Raw genomic sequence first — 18,769 nt, forward strand, 5'->3', positions numbered from 1 at the left:
AACAATATCCACACAATTCCAAAAATATCAAGAGCCGACAAGTATTGGAATTACCACACAATCAGTTTCACAGCTCATGCATCCAAGATCCTAACAAGAATAATACACAGTAGAATGGAAAACAAAACTGAGGATCTGTTAGAAGGTGATCAGTTTGGCTTTATGAAAGATAAAGGCACCAGACAGACAGTTCTTACATTTTGGGTGATAATGGAAGGAAGACTAAAGAAAAATCAAGAAACATTCACAAGATTTGTTGACCTGAAAAATGTATCTGACAATTGCAAATCACACAAGATTTTCAAAATTCTGAAAAAATAGGGGTATGCTATAGGGAGAGACAGATAATATACAATATTTACAAGAACCAAGACAGAACAATAAGGCTGGAAGACCAAGAAACAACAGATTGGGTTAAAAAGTGTGTAAGACAGGAACATAGTCTTTCGCCCCTACTACTCAATCTATACATAGAAGAAGCAGTGACGAAAATAAAAAAAGCTTCAACATGGAATTAAAATTCAGTGTGAAAGATTATCAGTGTCAAGATTCACTGACAACATTGCTATCCTCAGTGATGGTGAAGAAAAATTACAGGATCTATTGAACAGAATGGACAGTCTAATGAATACAGAATATGGACCGAGAGTAAATGAGAAACAGCAGAAATGAGAATAGCAAACAGCTTAACATCAGAATTAGGTGTCATGAAGTTAAGGAATTCTGCTACCCAGGCAGCAAAATAACCCATGATGGACGAAGCAAGGAGAACAGAAGAAGCAGACTAGCACTGGCAGAAAGGGCACTCCTGAACAAAAGAAGTAAAATAGTAGCATACATTGATCTCAATTTGAGGAAGAAATTTCTAAGAATGAACGTCTGGAGAAAAGCATTGTTTGGTAGTGAAACATGGACTTTGGGAAAACTGGTATAGAAGAGAATTAAAGCATCTAAAATGGTACAGAAGAATACCGAAAATTATGTGGACTGATAAAGTAAGAAATGAGGGGTGGAGAGGAATATATGGAAAACACTGAAAAGAAGAAGGGAGAGAATGATAGGATATCTGTTACGATATAAGAGAGTAACTTGCATGAGACTAGAGGGAGCTGTAGAGGTTAAAAACTGTAGGGGAAGACAGGAGATTGGAATTCATCCACCAAATAACTGAGGACATGTGTTGCAATTGTTACTCTGAGATGAAAAGATTGGCACAGGGGCATAATTTCTGGCAGGCTGTATCAAATTAATCAGAAGAAACGTCCCCCCCCCCCCCCCCCGCAAAAAAAAATCTGTTCACTGCACCAAGCAGCCCTACCCTGCCCCCACCACATCTCTGCATGCTTCCACAAGCAGCCCTCCACCTATCCCCACCCCTAACCTGCTATCCCTCCCCCTCTCCACCACAGCCTCCTCCTTACCCCCACTTCCCACACCAGATTATTTTTCCCCACGAGGCACTGCTGCAGTCTGGAGACAGGCCTCAGTGGCCAGAGACAAGGGTCATGAGTGTGTCAGTTGTGGTAGTATGAATTTGTGCATTTTGTAATTCAGAAGGTCTTTTGGCTGAAAGCTTAAATGTATTTCAGTCTTTTCATTGTGCCTGTCTGTGACTCCACATCTCCTCTATATGGTGAGTAACAATCTACACTTTTCAAAATACTGTTGTTATTCCATCCTGGAGTTTCCATTGTTAAAGCATGTATACAAGTAGTTTTGTTTTAAGACTAACTGAATGGGATCAAAGAAGCCCTGAAAGATATTATTTGATGTAGATTGTTTTGTATTTTATTAGTTTTTTGAGATACTCCTTGGGCAGTGTGTGGGTGATGGAGTTCATCAGCAGAAATCTCTATGTCACAGCAGGTGCTGCATGGGGCTACTAACACAGTACAGAGAGCCAAAGATGACCTCAGAGTAACCTACTCCTATGAAAAAACCATGGAGGGCCTAGTACACAATGTGAAAGGCATAAACCAAGAAATTTTTATGTAAAAACAGCTTCAGCCTGTGAGTGCAGTCACTGCTCAAGTCAACCTTTTGTAACCATATTAATTATAAAAGGACACAGTAATTTGAAAATAATGGAAATTATTTTGAATTAAATAATAATAAAGGACAATTAATTTACTAAAATTACAGGAGAACGATATCCAGAATCGATGAAACCTTTCAACATGCGATGAATCACAGTCACAGGCTACATTAATGAATGGTAGTACAGTTGTCTTAGTTGCCAATATAATTTTTATTTGTCATCTCATTATGGATATCAAAATAATGCCATCTTCAGCTCTGTCAATATCAATACAAATAATCCTGTCACCTCCTGCTCTGTTCTGAATTCCATTGCGTATGGGCACTGATTGGGGTACTTTGTTTTGATATCAACATATCTGATGGTGGTGTTATCCCAAAATGTGTAATGAGATGACAAATAAAAATTATATTGGAGGCCAAGACAAACCTATAACCATTCAGTGCTAAAGATGGTCATACATCTGAGAGACTGCTTGTCCAAAGTGATAAATGTTAATTATCAAAATTGGAAGTAAAAGCTAGTTTGTTATTTACCATAAAGATGACATGTTAATTTGCAGACCGGCACAACTAAAAGACACTTAAACATTAGCTTTTGGCCACAGCCTCCATCAGAAACAGAAACACACGCACGACCGCCATCTCCAGCAGTTCAGACCAGACTGCAACTGTCACAAAGAATCAAAGCAGCAGTCTAGAGGGTGCAGGGCAATGGGAAGCGACAGCTGTGTATGGGTAGGGAGAGAGAGGACTGCACTCTAGTGGAGTGTTCAGGGACTAGACTGACAACAGGCGCAGCATTGATTGACTGTGGGCGGGAGTTGGGAAGGTGGGGGGGACAAGGAGCAAAAAAGGAGAGGAGTGGGGAGAGACGGGTGGGTACTTTGGGAGAGACCAGCACACAAAGAGGGTAAGAGATGAGAACAGGGACAGCTGTGTATGGGTAGGGAGAGAGAGGACTGCAGGACACTACAGAGGGTGGAAACTGTTTGGTGGAGGTTATGGTTACAGCATGTTTCTGTAGATTGAGACCAGGATAATTTCGGAAGTGGAGAATGTGCTGTAAGGATAACACTCATCTGCACAGTTCAGAAAAACAGGTGGTGGATGGGAGGATCCCAGTGGTTTGGGTAGTGAAGTAGGCATTAAAATCAAGCACGTTATGTTCAGGTACATGTTGGGCCACAGGATGGTCTACTTTGCTCTTAGCCACAGTTTGGCAGTGGCTGCTCATCTTGGTGGACAACTGGTTGGTAGACAAACCAGCATAAAAAGCTGTGTCAGGACTGCAGCAGAGCTGGCATATGACATGGCTGCTGATGGTGTAGGCCTCTGACGGTGTAGGATACCTTGTGACAGGACTCGAATAGGAAGTACTGGGTTGGTGGATTGGGCATGTCTTGCACCTGAGTCTCACACATGGATATGATCCGTGTGGCAAGGGGATGAGATTTGAAGTGGCATACGAATTGACTAGGATATTGTGGAGGTTGGACTGGCAACGGGACACTACGTTAGCAGGGGCAGGAAAGATCTTCAGTAGGATGTCCCCTATTTCGGGGCATCATGAAAGATTATCAAAGCCCTGGTGAAGGATGTGGTTCATTTGTTCCAAGGTGGTATTGGGTGACAAAGGGGGCCACTTCTTTATGGCTGTTTCTTGGAGTGGTGGGAGGATTAGGGGTTTGAGTGGAAATGGTACGAGAGATCTCTTTGCAATCTAGGTCTTGGGGAAGCGCCTGTCTGTGAAGGCCTTGGTGAGACCCTAGCACACTGAAGAGACTCCTTACTCAGGTGGCCAGGCTGTGTGGGAGGGACGTTTTGGTGTGGAAGGGATTACAGCTGTCGAAATGCAGGTACTGTTGGTGCTCGGCGGGCTTAATGTGGACAAAGATGTGGATGGAGCCACCAGAGATAAGGTGGTCAGCATCCAGATAGATGGCATACTGAGTTGAGAGGGACCTTGTGAATTGGATGGGAGAGAAGGTGCTGAGGGTGGGAAGCAGTGAAGATAGGGTGTCTTGGCACTTCATCCAGTACATGAATTTGTCATCAAGGAACCTGAACCATACTATGGGTTTGGCATTTTGGGAGGCCAGGAAGGTCTCCTCTAGATGGCCCATACACAGGTTGGCATAAGATAACACCATACAGGTGCCCATGATAGAGCTGCAAATTTGTTTGTATACCTTTTCTTCAAAGGAAAAGTAGTCATGAGTTAGGATAAAGTTATTGAGATATATGAGGAATGAGTTAGTGGATTTGGAGCCTGAAGAACATTGGGAAAGGTAGTGTTCGATAGCTGTAAGTCCATGGGTGTGAGGGATGATGGTGTATAGGGAGATGGTGTCAACGGTGACGAGTAGGGATCTAGAAGATATTGCTATCTTTGGCATGGGAGGCTAGATCACAGGTAAATGGTTGGAGGTGTTGGTCAATGGAGGCTGATTTACTTCAGTGGTGGCACAATAGCCAGCCTCAATGGGGTGTCCAGGATTGCTGGGTTTGTGAATTTTGGGGAGCATGTACAAAGTGTGTGTGCAGGGTGTCATATGGATGAGGAGGCAAATGGATTCTGGGGAGAGGGTCCGGGAAGTGCCTAAGGCTTTGAGCTGGGTTTGCAGTTTATGCTGGACTTCGAGGATGCGATCTCTCTGGCAGAGTTTATAGGTGGAGGTATCAGATTACTGGCAGAGGCCTTCCACCATATGGTCACTGTGATTCTTAATGACAGTGGTGGAACTTTTTCTGCAGGCAGGATGATTAGGTCAGGATTTGTTTTGAGGTTATGTATGGCTTCTGCTTAAAGGATGGTGTTCTTAGGAATGGACCTTTGGAAGGATGCTTAGGCCAAACTGGAGATAAGGGGTTCTTGAAAGACAACCATGGGGTGGATAGGAGCAAGATCGGGTAGGATCACATTTGGATTTTTTTTATGAACTGGGAGAGAGACAGTTCAATTTTGGGATCAGGTTGCCTTCCATTGGAGGGACTGATGGCAAAAATGTGTTTTCACTGTTGGGACTGGGAGAAGGAGGGGAGGTCTTTAAGTCAGCATGTTTAAATTTGGGTGTAGGACTAAAGAGCATTAAACCCCAGCAGTACCTGCATTTCAACAACTGTTTTCCCTTCAACAGCAAAAAATCCCTCCCATACAGCCTGGCCATCCGGGAATGGCATATCCTCAGTGACAAGAACTCCCTTTTCCAGTACGCTAAAGATCTCACAAAGGCCTTCACAGATAGTTACTACAGCAAACAGATTTTCTGTGCCATTTTCCCTCACACCCCCCATCCTCCAACCACCCCCAAGAACCAGCCACAAAGGAGTGCTCCCTGCATTACTCAACTTCACCCAGGACTGGAAAAACTGAACTACATCCTTCACCAGGGTTACCATGCCACAAAATGAGGAAAATACTACCAAAGATCTGTCTCACCCCTCCTAAACTAGCGTCCCATCGCCCACCCAAGCACTACAACATCCTAGTCTATTTCTACGTTGTTCCCAACCTAACCCTTGGCCACAAGGATCGTACCCCTGAGGAAGAACTAGGTGCAAGACCTGCCCAGTCCACCCACTGTACTTCCTGTTGCGGTCCTGTCACAGACTTATCCTATCCCATCAAAGGCTGGACCACAGCCACATCACACAAAGACTGTTAAAAAAATTCTGGAACTTTCTCCACAAAATTCTTCTAAGCTTACTTTTAACTTATTGTGCATGGTCTGCTTCAAAATACTCTCCTCCACAATTGATACACTACTCCAAATGCCGTTTCACTTCTGAAACCAGTCTTGCTATGCCTTTGCTGGATTGCTCATAGCGCCATCTGCAAATTTTCTTTTATCTCGTTGCAAATCTTAGTCCTTTGAAGAGGATTTTCAACTTTGGGAATAAAAAAAAAGTCCTCAGGGGCCACATCTGGAGAGTACAGAGGATGAGGCAGCACAGTGATTTCATTTCTTATGCAACAGTCACGCACCAACAGGGATAAATGTGCAGATATGTTATCGTGATGCAAAGGCCATGAATTATCCCGCCACACTTCAGGCCGTTTCCTTCTCACATTTTCTTGCCAGAATTGGAACACATCCCGATAGTACCATTGATTATTAGTTTGTCCCTGTGGCACAAATTCATGATGAACTAATCCTTCAAAGTCAAAGAAAACAGTCAGCATGGCTTTGACATTTGACCTGACCTGACTAGCTTTTTTTGATCTTGGAGAACCATTTGTAATGCCGAGAACGTTTATGCACTCATCACCATAGGCTTCCTGCATCATTTGGTGTGCCTCTGTAAAGGTTTGCTTGAGTTTCACACAAATTTTAATGCTGACACACTGCTCCTCTAACTCTTCCATCTCGAAATTCGCATATTGTGCAACACAAAATTCTACTCAATACAGCACTGAACAATAACAAACAGACATACAACAATGAAACTTCCGGCAGTTCACATTAAACACAGATGTGCGCAAGGCTGCCAACACACCGCTGGCAAGAAATTAAGAATATTCTGGAATTTTCTGAACGGATCTCATCTACCAGCTCTGCTGCAATCCTTGCATAGCTTTTTATATTGGTATGATTACCAACCAGCTGTCCACCAGGATGAACAGCCACTGCCAAGCTGTGAGCAAGAGCAAAGTAGGCCACTCTGTGGCACAACATGCAGCTGAACACAACACGCTTGATTATAACAGCTGCTTCACGAACTGAGCCATTGGCTTCCTCCCCTCCACCACCAGCTTTTGTGAACTGAGCAGATGGAAGTTATAACACATTCTCTGCTCTCAAAATGATCATGGGCTCAGCTATGGTAACATACTGTCATCACATCCTCCACTCAACAGTTTCCATCTACTGTCCTATCAGCACTTCCCTATTCTCGACTCCCTCCCCCTGTGTGTGCTGCCCTCTGCCAACCCACCTGTCCATCTTTACTCGCTCCCCGCCTGTTTCACTCCTCGCCCCCCCCCCCCCCCGGTCCCCTCCCCACCTTACATACCCCACAGCCTCCTGACATTGGGGCTGTTGGCAGTCTAGTCCCTGCACACGGTACCATACAGCTCGCTTCTCACCCCCTACCAGTACACAGCTATCCCTTCACCTTCCCCACACACCGTCTGCTGCTTCCATTCTACATGACAGCTGCATTATGGGCTGAGCTGCTGGAGATGGCAATCATGTGTGAGTGTGTGTGTGTGTGTGTGTGTGTGTGTTTCTTTTTCTGACAAAGGCTTTAGCCGAACGCTATATGTGTAAGTGTCTTTTCATTGTGCTTGTCTGTAACTTAACGTGTCATCTTTACAGTAAGTAGCAATCTATCTTTCCCTTACATTGTTGATACTCTAACCTGGAGTTTCCATTATCTGATTTTGCCAAACGGCTTTTCTTCCATCCCACAACCTCGAATGTTTTCCTTTGTTCCTACTCTCTATAGCACTATTCTTCTCAGTGTCCACACTTTCTGTTCTGCCCTGTGCTTATGCACTGCCTTCCAAACTGCATACATTTCTGAGTCACACTGCATCAATGATCATACGCACACAATACATGGCTATGTGACCACGTAGATGGTTGATGCAGCATCTGATGCCCCAAATTCTTCCCACTGACATTTATTCCTATTGGTCCCACATCCTCCTTCATTCTTCACACACTTACACATTTTATTTTCCACACCTACCTGTGCCACACGAACTTATAATTCTCAATCTAAGAAATCTTTTTACCACCTATTTTCCATAACTCCAACGCATATATACTCCCATACCTCACTTGCTTCTTTTCTCCCCCATTTCTGTACATTTGCAATTTGTTGTGTTTATTTTTATGTGGATTCACAAGGTTTCATGCATTGTTGCATATTTTTACATATTTTTGTTGATCTGATTTTTTAATGTGTCTATGTATTTCTTACCTATCTTTTCTCTTATGCACCTCCCCTCACAACCACCCAACACCTTATTTTCCCCATTTGTGCATCATCCCCATTTCCCCCACACTATCCTTCCCACAATGGACCCTTGCTCCATATTTCTCCACCATTTCAGAAATGTACTCCTTTCCCTGTCTAAAACCCAGTCTCTTAATCTGCTTCTTAAATACTGTCCAAACCATGGAATCCATCCAACCTCCCAATGGTTTAATCATAAAAATTCCTTTACCTGCATCCCACCACTCCTTTCATAATGACCTCCACCTTTCAAGATCCCACCAGTCCTTGGTTGTCACAAACCTGGTATTGCACAAACACATCTGCATGGCACAGGAATCCCAGAACCACCTCTGCTCCTTCTGTAGGATACTGCTACTGTGCAATCCCTGCTAAATAAATCATATCACTGAAACTGAATACCTCACTCTCTGGCAGGGGAGGAGCAATCCAGACACCACCTCCAGAAGTTATCCAACCTACTGACATCCTACTGCTGCCTCGCAGCACAGCTATCCAACCCCTACACTATCCACATTGCTACACTTCATCAACCCTTCATAGCACCCAAACCCTGTCTAGTTGAATTTTTCAACTTCCCACAACCCCAAGACTCCCTACGAGCACTCCAGTACATCCTGAACTGAAACAGTCCCGTAACACTGTTGTTAATATATTCACCAAAATCTTCAGCACCACAGAAGTTTCAGTCCTATCCAAAGGCCTCACTTTTAGCCCTAAACTCACATTTCACCATTTGGACTTGTCAGAGACCTACTTTCCTTCTCCTGATCCCTGCAATGGAAATACTTATATGGCATCAATCCCTCCAACCAAAGCCAACCTAATCCCAACATTGAAACTAGCTTCTCTCAGTTCATAACACCATCGATCATCTCCACCCCCTCACCCCTTCCCCCCACCTAACCACCTGCACGACACCTTCCAGGAATTCCTTACCCCAACTTGGCCTCAGCATCATTCACAGGTACGTTCCTCGGAAAACCAACCTTTCAGCAGAAGAAAGGACAGGCATACAGAACCTCAAAACAAATCTTGACCTAATCATCCTACCTGCAGACAGCGGTTCCACCACTGTTGTTATGAATCATACTGACTATTTGGCCAGTAATACGATTCCTCCACCTATAAACTCTGCCAGAGAGGTCCTGTCTCCGGAGTCCAACATTACACGCAATCCCTACTTAAAGCCTTGGGTGCTTCCCAAACTTCTTCACAGAATCCATTTCCTTCCTCATCCCTATGACATCGTGCACACCCACCTGCTACTTGCTCTCCAAAATTCACAAACCCAACAATCCTGGACGTCCCATTGACGCTAGTTATTGTGCCCCCACTGAAGGAAATCAGCCTTCACTGACAAACACTTCCAACCAATGCCCATAATCTAGCCTCCCCCATCAAAGATACCAACTGCTTCTTTCATAGGCTCATCAACCGTCTGCACTTTTTCTTCTTGGATCCCAACTTGTCACTATTGATGACATCTCTCTCTACACAAAAATCCTTCACGCCCATGGTCTTATCACTGTTGAACACTACCTTTCCCAATGTCCTTCAGACTCCCTTATTAGCCTCCCAAAATGCCAAACCATTAATATGGCTCAGGTTTCTTTATGATAGCTTCATGATCTGGACTCAGGGCCAAGGCACCCTATCTTCATTCCCACACAAGCTCAAACCTTTTCCCCCAACCACTTCACCTGCTCCTCCTTAAACCTGTATGCCACCTTCCTGGATGCTGACCACCTCATCTCTAGTGGCTTCATCCACATCTTTGTCCACATTAAGCCCGCCAAGCACCAACAGTTCCTGCATTTCGTCAGCTGTCATCCCCTTCACACCAAAATGTCCCTCCCATACAGCCTGGCCACCTGCAGAACTGGTATCTGCAGTGACAAGAACTCCCTTGTTGATAGTCCAACCTGGAGTTTCCATTGTTTAAAAGGTTAAATTATTACTTTACAACTGCTACAAATATATGCTTTAAGAAAATCAGTTTTGGTTTGTAATGACTTGTTACATTTAAAGAGGTTTACCTTTGATGTTTACAATGTGTAATAGTCATTAGATTCTGTCCAACACTTATAAGTTTAATTTAGGAAATGACCCAATACTTGCTGTTACAGCAGGAATTGCCATTACTGGGAGCAACACAAAATTTCATGTACGCCTGATGGCTTTTGTGACCACTGTCCCTGAAGATAAAAATCTTCTACGTTGTTAGGCTGTGCTATGTTCTTTTCAAAGTCCTCTCATAAGATTGATATTTTGACCACCCTGCTCGGATCTTCAGGTGTCCCTGTTTAGTTGAACACTGTCAAAGACCACTGTGCATTCACTTATAAAAGGGACTATTCCTGCACTTGTTCTGAAGAAGCAAAGTTACTGGGTAAAATTTATCCGACTCTATTGGTGGGCCAGTGTCATTAGGTACGTGGCAAAAATGGGCAGAGAAAGAGAGGGGGAATGTTTACAGAAATATTATTGTCATGCCACAGAGGTATCTTCCAGTCACACTTTGTATTTCTCACACACTATGGCTGGGTATTTACTTCCTTGATGGCAGGAAGCATGAAACTGGAAGCCTATAGCCATTTCCTCTACTGAAATTTCTTCCATTCTCAAACATCTCCATCACTTCTCAGACTTTCCTTCTATAAATGTTGCTTTCTTTGGGTAGCACTGATGTATTTTTGAGATCTATACATTGGTCACAGATTTCCACATGTTCCGTGGCTGCAGATTTCACTCTCTCTCTCTTTTTTTTTTTTTTTTTTAATTCATATACATTTGTGTTCTTTAATCTGTTCCCTCACTGTCCTTCCAGTTTCACTTACTTTGTCACAGCCACACACCATTTTGTAGACTCCTGCAATGTGAAGGTAATCAGGTGTTTTGTGTCAGAAACAGTCCTTTATTTTGTTCTATTTGAAAAAAGTTGTCTGCATTCCATTTTCTGAAGAATGTTACTCATGCAGTCAGTAGCACTACAAATGAACGGTAACTGTACAGAGCGAGAAGGTTGTTCCTTGTCCTTCTTAGGAGCACAATTAATACTATAAAATTTGAAAGTCTTCTCTATAGACAAACCATCTTAGCCATTGACCTTCACTGTCACTTTTTAAAAGTGCACCTCTGGTTCCAAGTTGTTACTGTCACTGATACAGAAGGCATGCAAAAACATCGTGCTGAGCATTGTTTGCTTCTGGGCTGCGTGGTGGTGCAAAGTAGCATCTGAATACCTTTTTAAAATTGTGGACTTGCTATACACTCTGTAATCTAGAGTATTGTCAAGTTTTTCATATGCCAACTTATCTAGGTATGGAAGACTGATCTCACTCTCTGCCTCCAGGATGAAGTTTATTTTGGAATGAACATCAGTTAAGAAACTGTGGAATCTATGAAGCTCTTCTGAACAGTGCAGCCATATACCAAATGTGTCATCCACACAGCAGAGTCAACAGGAAGGCATTCGTAGTGCATCACTTAATGCAAGTTGTTCAAAATGCTTCATAAAAATGTTAGCTCCTACTGGCGACAAAGCTGAACCCGTATCAATGCCATCAGATTGTTCATAAATCTCTCCTCTATATTTAAAATAGCTTGCAAATAAACATGATTTGATCATGTCACATATAACTGGGGCAATTTTCCAATTATATGTCTCAGTTTCCCCGATAAATGAATTGCTAAAAAGTAAGTCTGAAAGTTAATTTCATTCACTACAAGTCTCATCAGGCATCCTTCTTTGTGCACCTTCGGTAGACCATATATTCTCGACATGACAACTCTTTGGGATGTCAGACTCTACCTAACAGAGCTATCCATTCTATAGTTTGGCATCAGTTTTTTCAATTTTTTTAATGATTCAGTTCGATGGATCAGGACCAGCCAAAAATTTGTCCATCTTCTTGTGTTATTCCAAAAAAAAAAAAAAAAAAAAAGTTCAAATGGCTCTGAGCACTATGGGACTTAACATCTATGGTCATCAGTCCCCTAGAACTTAGAACTACTTAAGCCTAACTAACCTAAGGACATCACACAACACCCAGTCATCACGAGGCAGAGAAAATCTCTGACCCCGCCGGGAGTCGAACCGGGGAACCGGGGCGTGGGAAGCGAGAACGCTACCGCGCGACCACGAGCTGCGGACTGTGGTATTCCACAGCATTCATAAGTACTGTGGCATTTTGCTTAGCCACTCTAGCAACCACAATACTTTCATTTCTCTCAAGCTCTTAAAGAGCTTTACTTTCCTGCGGCAATATGTTGCTCTTTGGCAGTCCAACATTCCGCATAATTCTTGGTACCTCGTGTCTTATTTCTTCCACTACAACCTTCAGAAAGAAAATAAGGGTGCTTTGATGGCATGAAAAATTCTTATATGGGTATTCTCTTCTATGTAGCTGTGAAATTCAGACCCATACCCAGTACTGAGATAACTCCTTCATTGAGTTCCTCTGACGAGATAATTGCCAGTACTAATTTTGGATCTAGAATGGCATCTTTCTGTGCAGTTTGTCAATTTCTTAAACTTTTCTTTTTTTTTTGTTGTATTGAAATTTGATAAACTTGTAATATGACTAAACAATATTTTATGCACTTTATCACAGTCTTGATGTGACTCATTGTTGTTGCTGTTGTTGTGGTCTTCAGTCCTGAGACTGGTTTGATGCAGCTCTCCATGCTACTCTATCCTGTGCAAGCTTCTTCATCTCCCAGTACCTACTGCAGCCTACATCCTTCTGAATCTGCTTAGTGTATTCATCTCTTTGTCTCCCTCTACGATTTTTACCCTCCATGCTGCCCTCCAATACTAAATTGGCGATCCCTCGATGTCTCAGAACATGTCCTACCAACCGATCCCTTCTTCTAGTTAAGTTGTGAAACAAGCTCCTCTTCTCCCCAATTCTATTCAATACCTCCTCATTAGTTATGTGATCTACCCATCTAATCTTAAGCATTCTTCTGTAGCAGCACATTTCGAAAGCTTCTATTCTCTTCTTGTCTAAACTCTTTATCATCCACGTTTCACTTCCATACATGGCTACACTCCAACAATTATTTCAAAAACGACTTCCTGACATTTAAATCTATACTCGATGTTAACAAATTTTTCTTCTTCAGAAACGTTTTCCTTGCCAGTGCCAGTCTACATTTTATATCCTCTCTACTTCGACCATCATCAGTTATTTTGCTCCCCAAATAGCAAAACTCCTTCACTACTTTAAGTGTCTCATTTCCTAATCTAATTCCCTCAGCATCACACAACTTAATTCGACTACATTTCAGCGACTCATTACGAATAGTAAATTTTTTTAAAAAATGGTTGTAAGATATGTCAGCAGTCATAAAATAGTATTAAAAATATAATAAAACAGTGTAGACAACATAAAATATTTTATTTAAAAAAGAAACAGTTATCAGTTTGACAATATCTGATCATCCTGAGACTGTTACCTACTCCTTGCTGACTGCTGGAGCTGGTGGCATGGAGCCACCTGCTCTTGGCTGGTGTGAATAGCAAATCTTCTTTGCTCTTCGCATCAGTCAAGAGCAGTTAGTGCTCCATGCTACCAGCTCCAGCAGTCAGCACAGAGTATGTAACAGTCTGAGGAAAATCAGTTGTTAATTGAAATCCATCAACTTTTTTAAAGTAAAATACTTCACACAGTCCAGACTGTTTTTATTATACTTTTAATGAATAACAAAAACAATCGGGGGAGAATCAAATTGTACAAGCAAACTCCAGTCTTAGACATAAAATAAATCAATCACTACCTTATTGAACACTACTTTATAATGGATGCTTGCAAAGCTGTTTGTTTGCTTAATATGAAGAATTAATTATTAAGTATTCAGATATTTAAAATAAAAAAAGAAAGGATTACCGCTTCTTCATCCAGTTGCAAATCTCCGTTATCAACAGGAATTTGATCTGAGCTGTCTGTTACCTCTTGAGTCTCACTGTCTGCTGGAGGAGGAGGAGGAGGAGGAGGGGGTGGAGGAGGAGGGGGTGGTGGAGGCACTGTGCCATACTGGAACCAGAAGTTCTGTTGATACTGGGCATCAAAAGCTACGTGCTGCTCATTCTGTTGACCATATGAGGCTTCCTGGCCTATATCTGTACTTTCAGACTCTTCAGCAACTTCCTGAGACTGTAAAGAGGAAGTACCACCAACAGGAAAGCATATATCTGGTGCACAATTTTTTGGAGAATTTGTTTCTTCTGTTAAAGCAAAGAAATCCTTTGGCGTTTTTGTCTCTTCATCACCTGATTCATCTTCAGAATCAGCATAGCTAAAGAGGTCTGTTGACAATTTCTTCACTGTTTCTGGTGCTTTGACAGTACGTGGTACCACTGTAGTCTTCTTCTTCAATACATTCGGTACTAATGGACGATTTGCTTCTTTCACGGTCATGTTTTTGGGAGCAGGAAGAATTGAGAATAGCCCAGAACCCCTCTAAAAAGGAAAAAAAAAGAAAAGTAATTATGGTGAGTCCACAGTTCTTTTTTTGTTTGTTAACTTTAAATCTTTGACAAATACATATGAAGAAGCAGTGGACATTTAAATTTTAGAGTAAAGCATACACATCTGTATCAAGGCGTTTGTGCGCGCGTGTACCCCCCCCCCCCCCCCCCCCCCATACACACACACAATAGAAGTAACTTCACAGTTTCATATTAAATTTTTAATTACTTAATAGCTATGACAACCACATATGCTCTGTTGAACAAAAATAGTAAGCACACATAAGTTAATTACCCAAGACATCTTTATTGACCAATTTCTACATTGTTTTTTCTCCCAGTGGCTAATTTAGACCAACAATGAACCTCCTTCTGTTGATTCATGTTTCTTATTGTACAATGAAGTGAATTTGTGAACTGTTTTCATTTTTTGAACCAAGACTGAAATTGATCTTCTGTCAGTGACATTTATACGATCATCCCCTAGTAATCTAATGAATTTGGTAACGTCCTTAGGGTTGTATTTGGAAACAAATGTCTGTTGATGATGTGTTCAGTGTCTACTGAAGTACACCTTGTATATTTGTATTTGGTTGTTATTTATTGTAGTGAGGAGTAAATGGACCAAGCTTTTTATCCTTATCACAAAGTGCTGGCAATAAGAAAACTTGGGGCTCTACAATGAGCATCACATCAAGCAAATAATTAAGTTAAATTGACTTTTAGAAGATCTGAATGTTTCAGGAATTCAAGAGGATTCTTCGAGAGCTAGAGTCATCGCAAAACTACCTTCAAAAATTGTGGCAATAGTTTCTTGGAGTGACTCTGCAGCTGTTTCTACTCAGTTTTCCTGGAAGACGATTTTTTTTTTTAAAACAAAGAGTTCCCTCATAAAATTAGTTACAAAAAATATATAAATATGCAAAATAGGTTGTCTCAATTACTTTCTGGTCCCCACTGGGAGAGAGTGTTCTTCAAACAAAAGCAACAGAGCTGAAGCTCTTCACTGTGTAGGTACATGATAAGCTGAGTTTAGTTTACAGTCTACACGAAGAGCCACAAACTTAGTATTAAGCTGCCTCCTTAAATTTCATTACTGTATGTAATTGTAAATTTATTTGGCTAGAGCCAAACTCAATAAACTGTTTACAGAAGATGTAAATAAGGTATAAAGTGAAGCATAGCAACATTTTTAGAAACCAATATAAGTAACGATAATATTATATTGAGCTCAAATAATAAAATAAATAATCTTCACTTAGAGAAACGCTTCTAACTATGAGGCAGGTGACTGAAAGGAAGTTACACTACACTAGATGAGGTTCTAAAAAAGTGGTTACTCATGTCTATAGTTCACAAATTTGAGGTCACCATGCTGGTGTCATTTGCAAACATGGTTAATTTCAACATTTACATTCATTGTTCGCAGCTACAGGCAAGAACTTAGTGTAAATCAGAAACAAAAGAGGACTCAGACAAAATTCAGAGAGGCTCCATGATGGATATCTCGTCAATTTCAGGCATCAATTTTCAGTCCACTACCTATAAAATTGCTCTCTGCTTCTTGCTGGTGATGTAGGATTTTAGAAGGTTTCCTGAGTCACTGATACCATAATGCTGGGCTTTCTCAAACAGCAGATTGTTATCAATACAACTAAAAGCTAGTAAGATAACAAAATACACCTGTTCGCAAACAGTTCTTCTTTTGGCACTCTAAGATGTCATTCACAAATGCCTATTCAGATTAAACATTCTTCTGAAAGTCAAACTGCCTCTTATTAATAATTCTGAAGTAGTAAAGTTGTCTGACACCCATTGTATGCAATAATTTTGGGATTACTTTTGAAAACAATAGTTATACATTTTTTAATAGTTGCTTATAATAAATACCTACCGATGATGGTTTCAGTTTTTTCGTCACTGGTTCCTCATTTTCATCATCTTTAAACTGAAATAATAATAAAAAATGCATTAAGGTGTGTTTAAATATAAATGTTTCTTTTTCACTTTGTAAAATTTAGTCTATTTAATTTATCTTGGCCACCCTTATACATTTACTAGAAATAAATATGACAGATCCTCCTGCTCACAGAAGATGTAAATAGAGTATAAAGTGAAGTGTAGCAGCATTTAAAGAAACCTATATAAGTAATGATAATATTATATTAAGCTTAAGTAATAAAATAAATAGTCTTCACTTGATAGAGAAATGCTTCCATCTATGAGGCAGATGACCATTCAGCATTGGCACACATGAATGGTCATAAATAAATTTATTTATTTATTTATTTACTTATTTATGTGTTTTGACTCATCATCATCATCATCATCATCATCATCATCAGACATATACAGGGTGAGTCACCTAACATTACCGCTGGATATATTTTGTAAACCACATCAAATACTGACGAATCGATTCCACAGACCGAACGTGAGGAGAGGGGCTAGTGTAATTGGTTAATACAAACCATACAAAAATGCACGGTAGTATGTTTTTTAACACAAACCTACGTTTTTTTAAATGGAACCCCGTTAGTTTTGTTAGCACATCTGAACATATAAACAAATACGTAATCAGTGCCGTTTGTTGCATTGCAAAATGTTAATTACATCCGGAGATATTGTAACCTAAAGTTGAAGCTTGAGTACCACTCCTCCGTTGTTCGATCGTGTGTATCGGAGAGCACTGAATTACGTAGGGAACGGTGATGGACCTTAGGTACAGAAGAGACTGGAACAGCACATTACGTCCGCATGCTAACACCTTTTTATTGGTCTTTTTCACTGACGCACATGTACAGTACCATGAGGGGTGAGGTACACATACACACATTGTTTCTGATTTCAATTACGGAGTGGCATAGTGTGTGTCCCGACATGTCAGGTCAATAGATGTTCAATGTGGTGGCCATCATTTGCTGCACACAATTGCAATCTCTGGCGTAATGAATGTCGTACACGCCACAGTACATCTGGTGTAATGTCGCCGCAGGCTGCCACAATACGTTGTTTCATATCCTCTGGGGTTGTAGGCACATCATGGTACACATTCTCCCTTAACGTACCCCACAGAAAGAAGTCCAGAGGTGTAAGATCAGGAGAACGGGCTGACCAATTTATGCGTCCTCCACGTCCTATGAAACGCCCGTCGAACATCCTGTCAAGGGTCAGCCTAGTGTTAATTGCGGAATGTGCAGGTGCACCACATACGTCGTCGCGTTTCCAGTGGGACATTTTCGAGCAACGTTGGCAGATCATTCTGTAGAAACGTGATATATGTTGCAGCTGTTTGGGCCCCTGCAATAAAGTGAGGACCAATGAGGTGGTCGCCAATGATTTCGCACCATACATTTACAGTCCACCGTCGCTGTCGCTCTACCTGTCCACGGACCAGTAATGCATGTTCTGTAGATTCACTGCCCCGTGGTTTGTGAAACCCACTTCATCGGTAAACAGGTAGAACTGCAACGCATTCTCTGTTAATGCCCATTGATAGAATTGCACTCGATGATTAAAGTCATCACCATGTAATTGCTGATGTAGCGACACACGAAACGGGTGAAAGCGGTGACAATGCAGTATGCGCATAACACTACTTTGACTCAGTCCACCGGCTCTCGCAATGTCCCGTTTACTCATGTGTGGGTTCATGGCAACAGCAGCTAACACACCAACTGCACCCGCTTCTCCTGTGACGGGCCCGTTACGGACCCGTTTGCGTGCTACGACCATACCTGTTGCACACAGTTGGCGGTAGACGTTTTGCAATGTGCGGCACGTTGGATGCTCTCTGTCCAGGTACCGTTTTGCATACACCCTGCAGGCTTCAGTTGCATTTCGTCGACACTCGCCATAGATGAGTATCATCTCCGCCTTTTCAGAGTTCGAATACACCATGGTCACAGTTCCAACAACACTACACTATCACAGATGTCTGGTAACACGGTGTACTACAGTTGGTCTGCGTGCGGAGACAAATGCAGAATAACAATAGCAGCATGCGGACACTGCGACAGCTAGACCAAACCACAATAGTGCACTACAGCCACACTTGTAAACACGGTCGTCATCATAAACATGTCCCTGCAGATGCTGCTCGCCAACCGTGGCCCGTGTTTGTTACAACACGCAACTGAACGTCGGAGGTTTCAAGCGTCAACTTTAGGTTACAATATCTCCGGATGTAATTAACATTTTACAATGCAACAAACGGCACTGATACATATTTGTTTATATGTTCAGATGTGCTAACAAAACTAACGTGGTTCCATTTAAAAAAAAACGTAG

At 41.7% G+C, this 18,769-nt stretch overlaps 1 protein-coding gene across 3 annotated transcripts in view; it reads right to left on the minus strand.

The window, feature by feature from the left end:
* The window catches only part of LOC126088609 (proline-rich protein PRCC), an 85,180-nt gene that overhangs the window by 46,674 nt on the left and 19,737 nt on the right, over positions 1-18,769 (minus strand). For all 3 annotated transcript variants that reach the window (XM_049906830.1, XM_049906829.1, XM_049906831.1), the window contains exons 3-4: positions 16,374-16,427; positions 13,899-14,471 (exon numbers count right to left, since the gene is read on the minus strand). In XM_049906830.1, coding sequence (XP_049762787.1) covers positions 13,899-14,471; positions 16,374-16,427 — 627 coding nt within the window. The remainder of the gene's footprint in view (positions 1-13,898; positions 14,472-16,373; positions 16,428-18,769) is intronic.

The sequence above is a fragment of the Schistocerca cancellata genome, chromosome 6 (assembly GCF_023864275.1).
Source record: "Schistocerca cancellata isolate TAMUIC-IGC-003103 chromosome 6, iqSchCanc2.1, whole genome shotgun sequence".
NCBI lineage: Eukaryota > Metazoa > Arthropoda > Insecta > Orthoptera > Acrididae > Schistocerca > Schistocerca cancellata.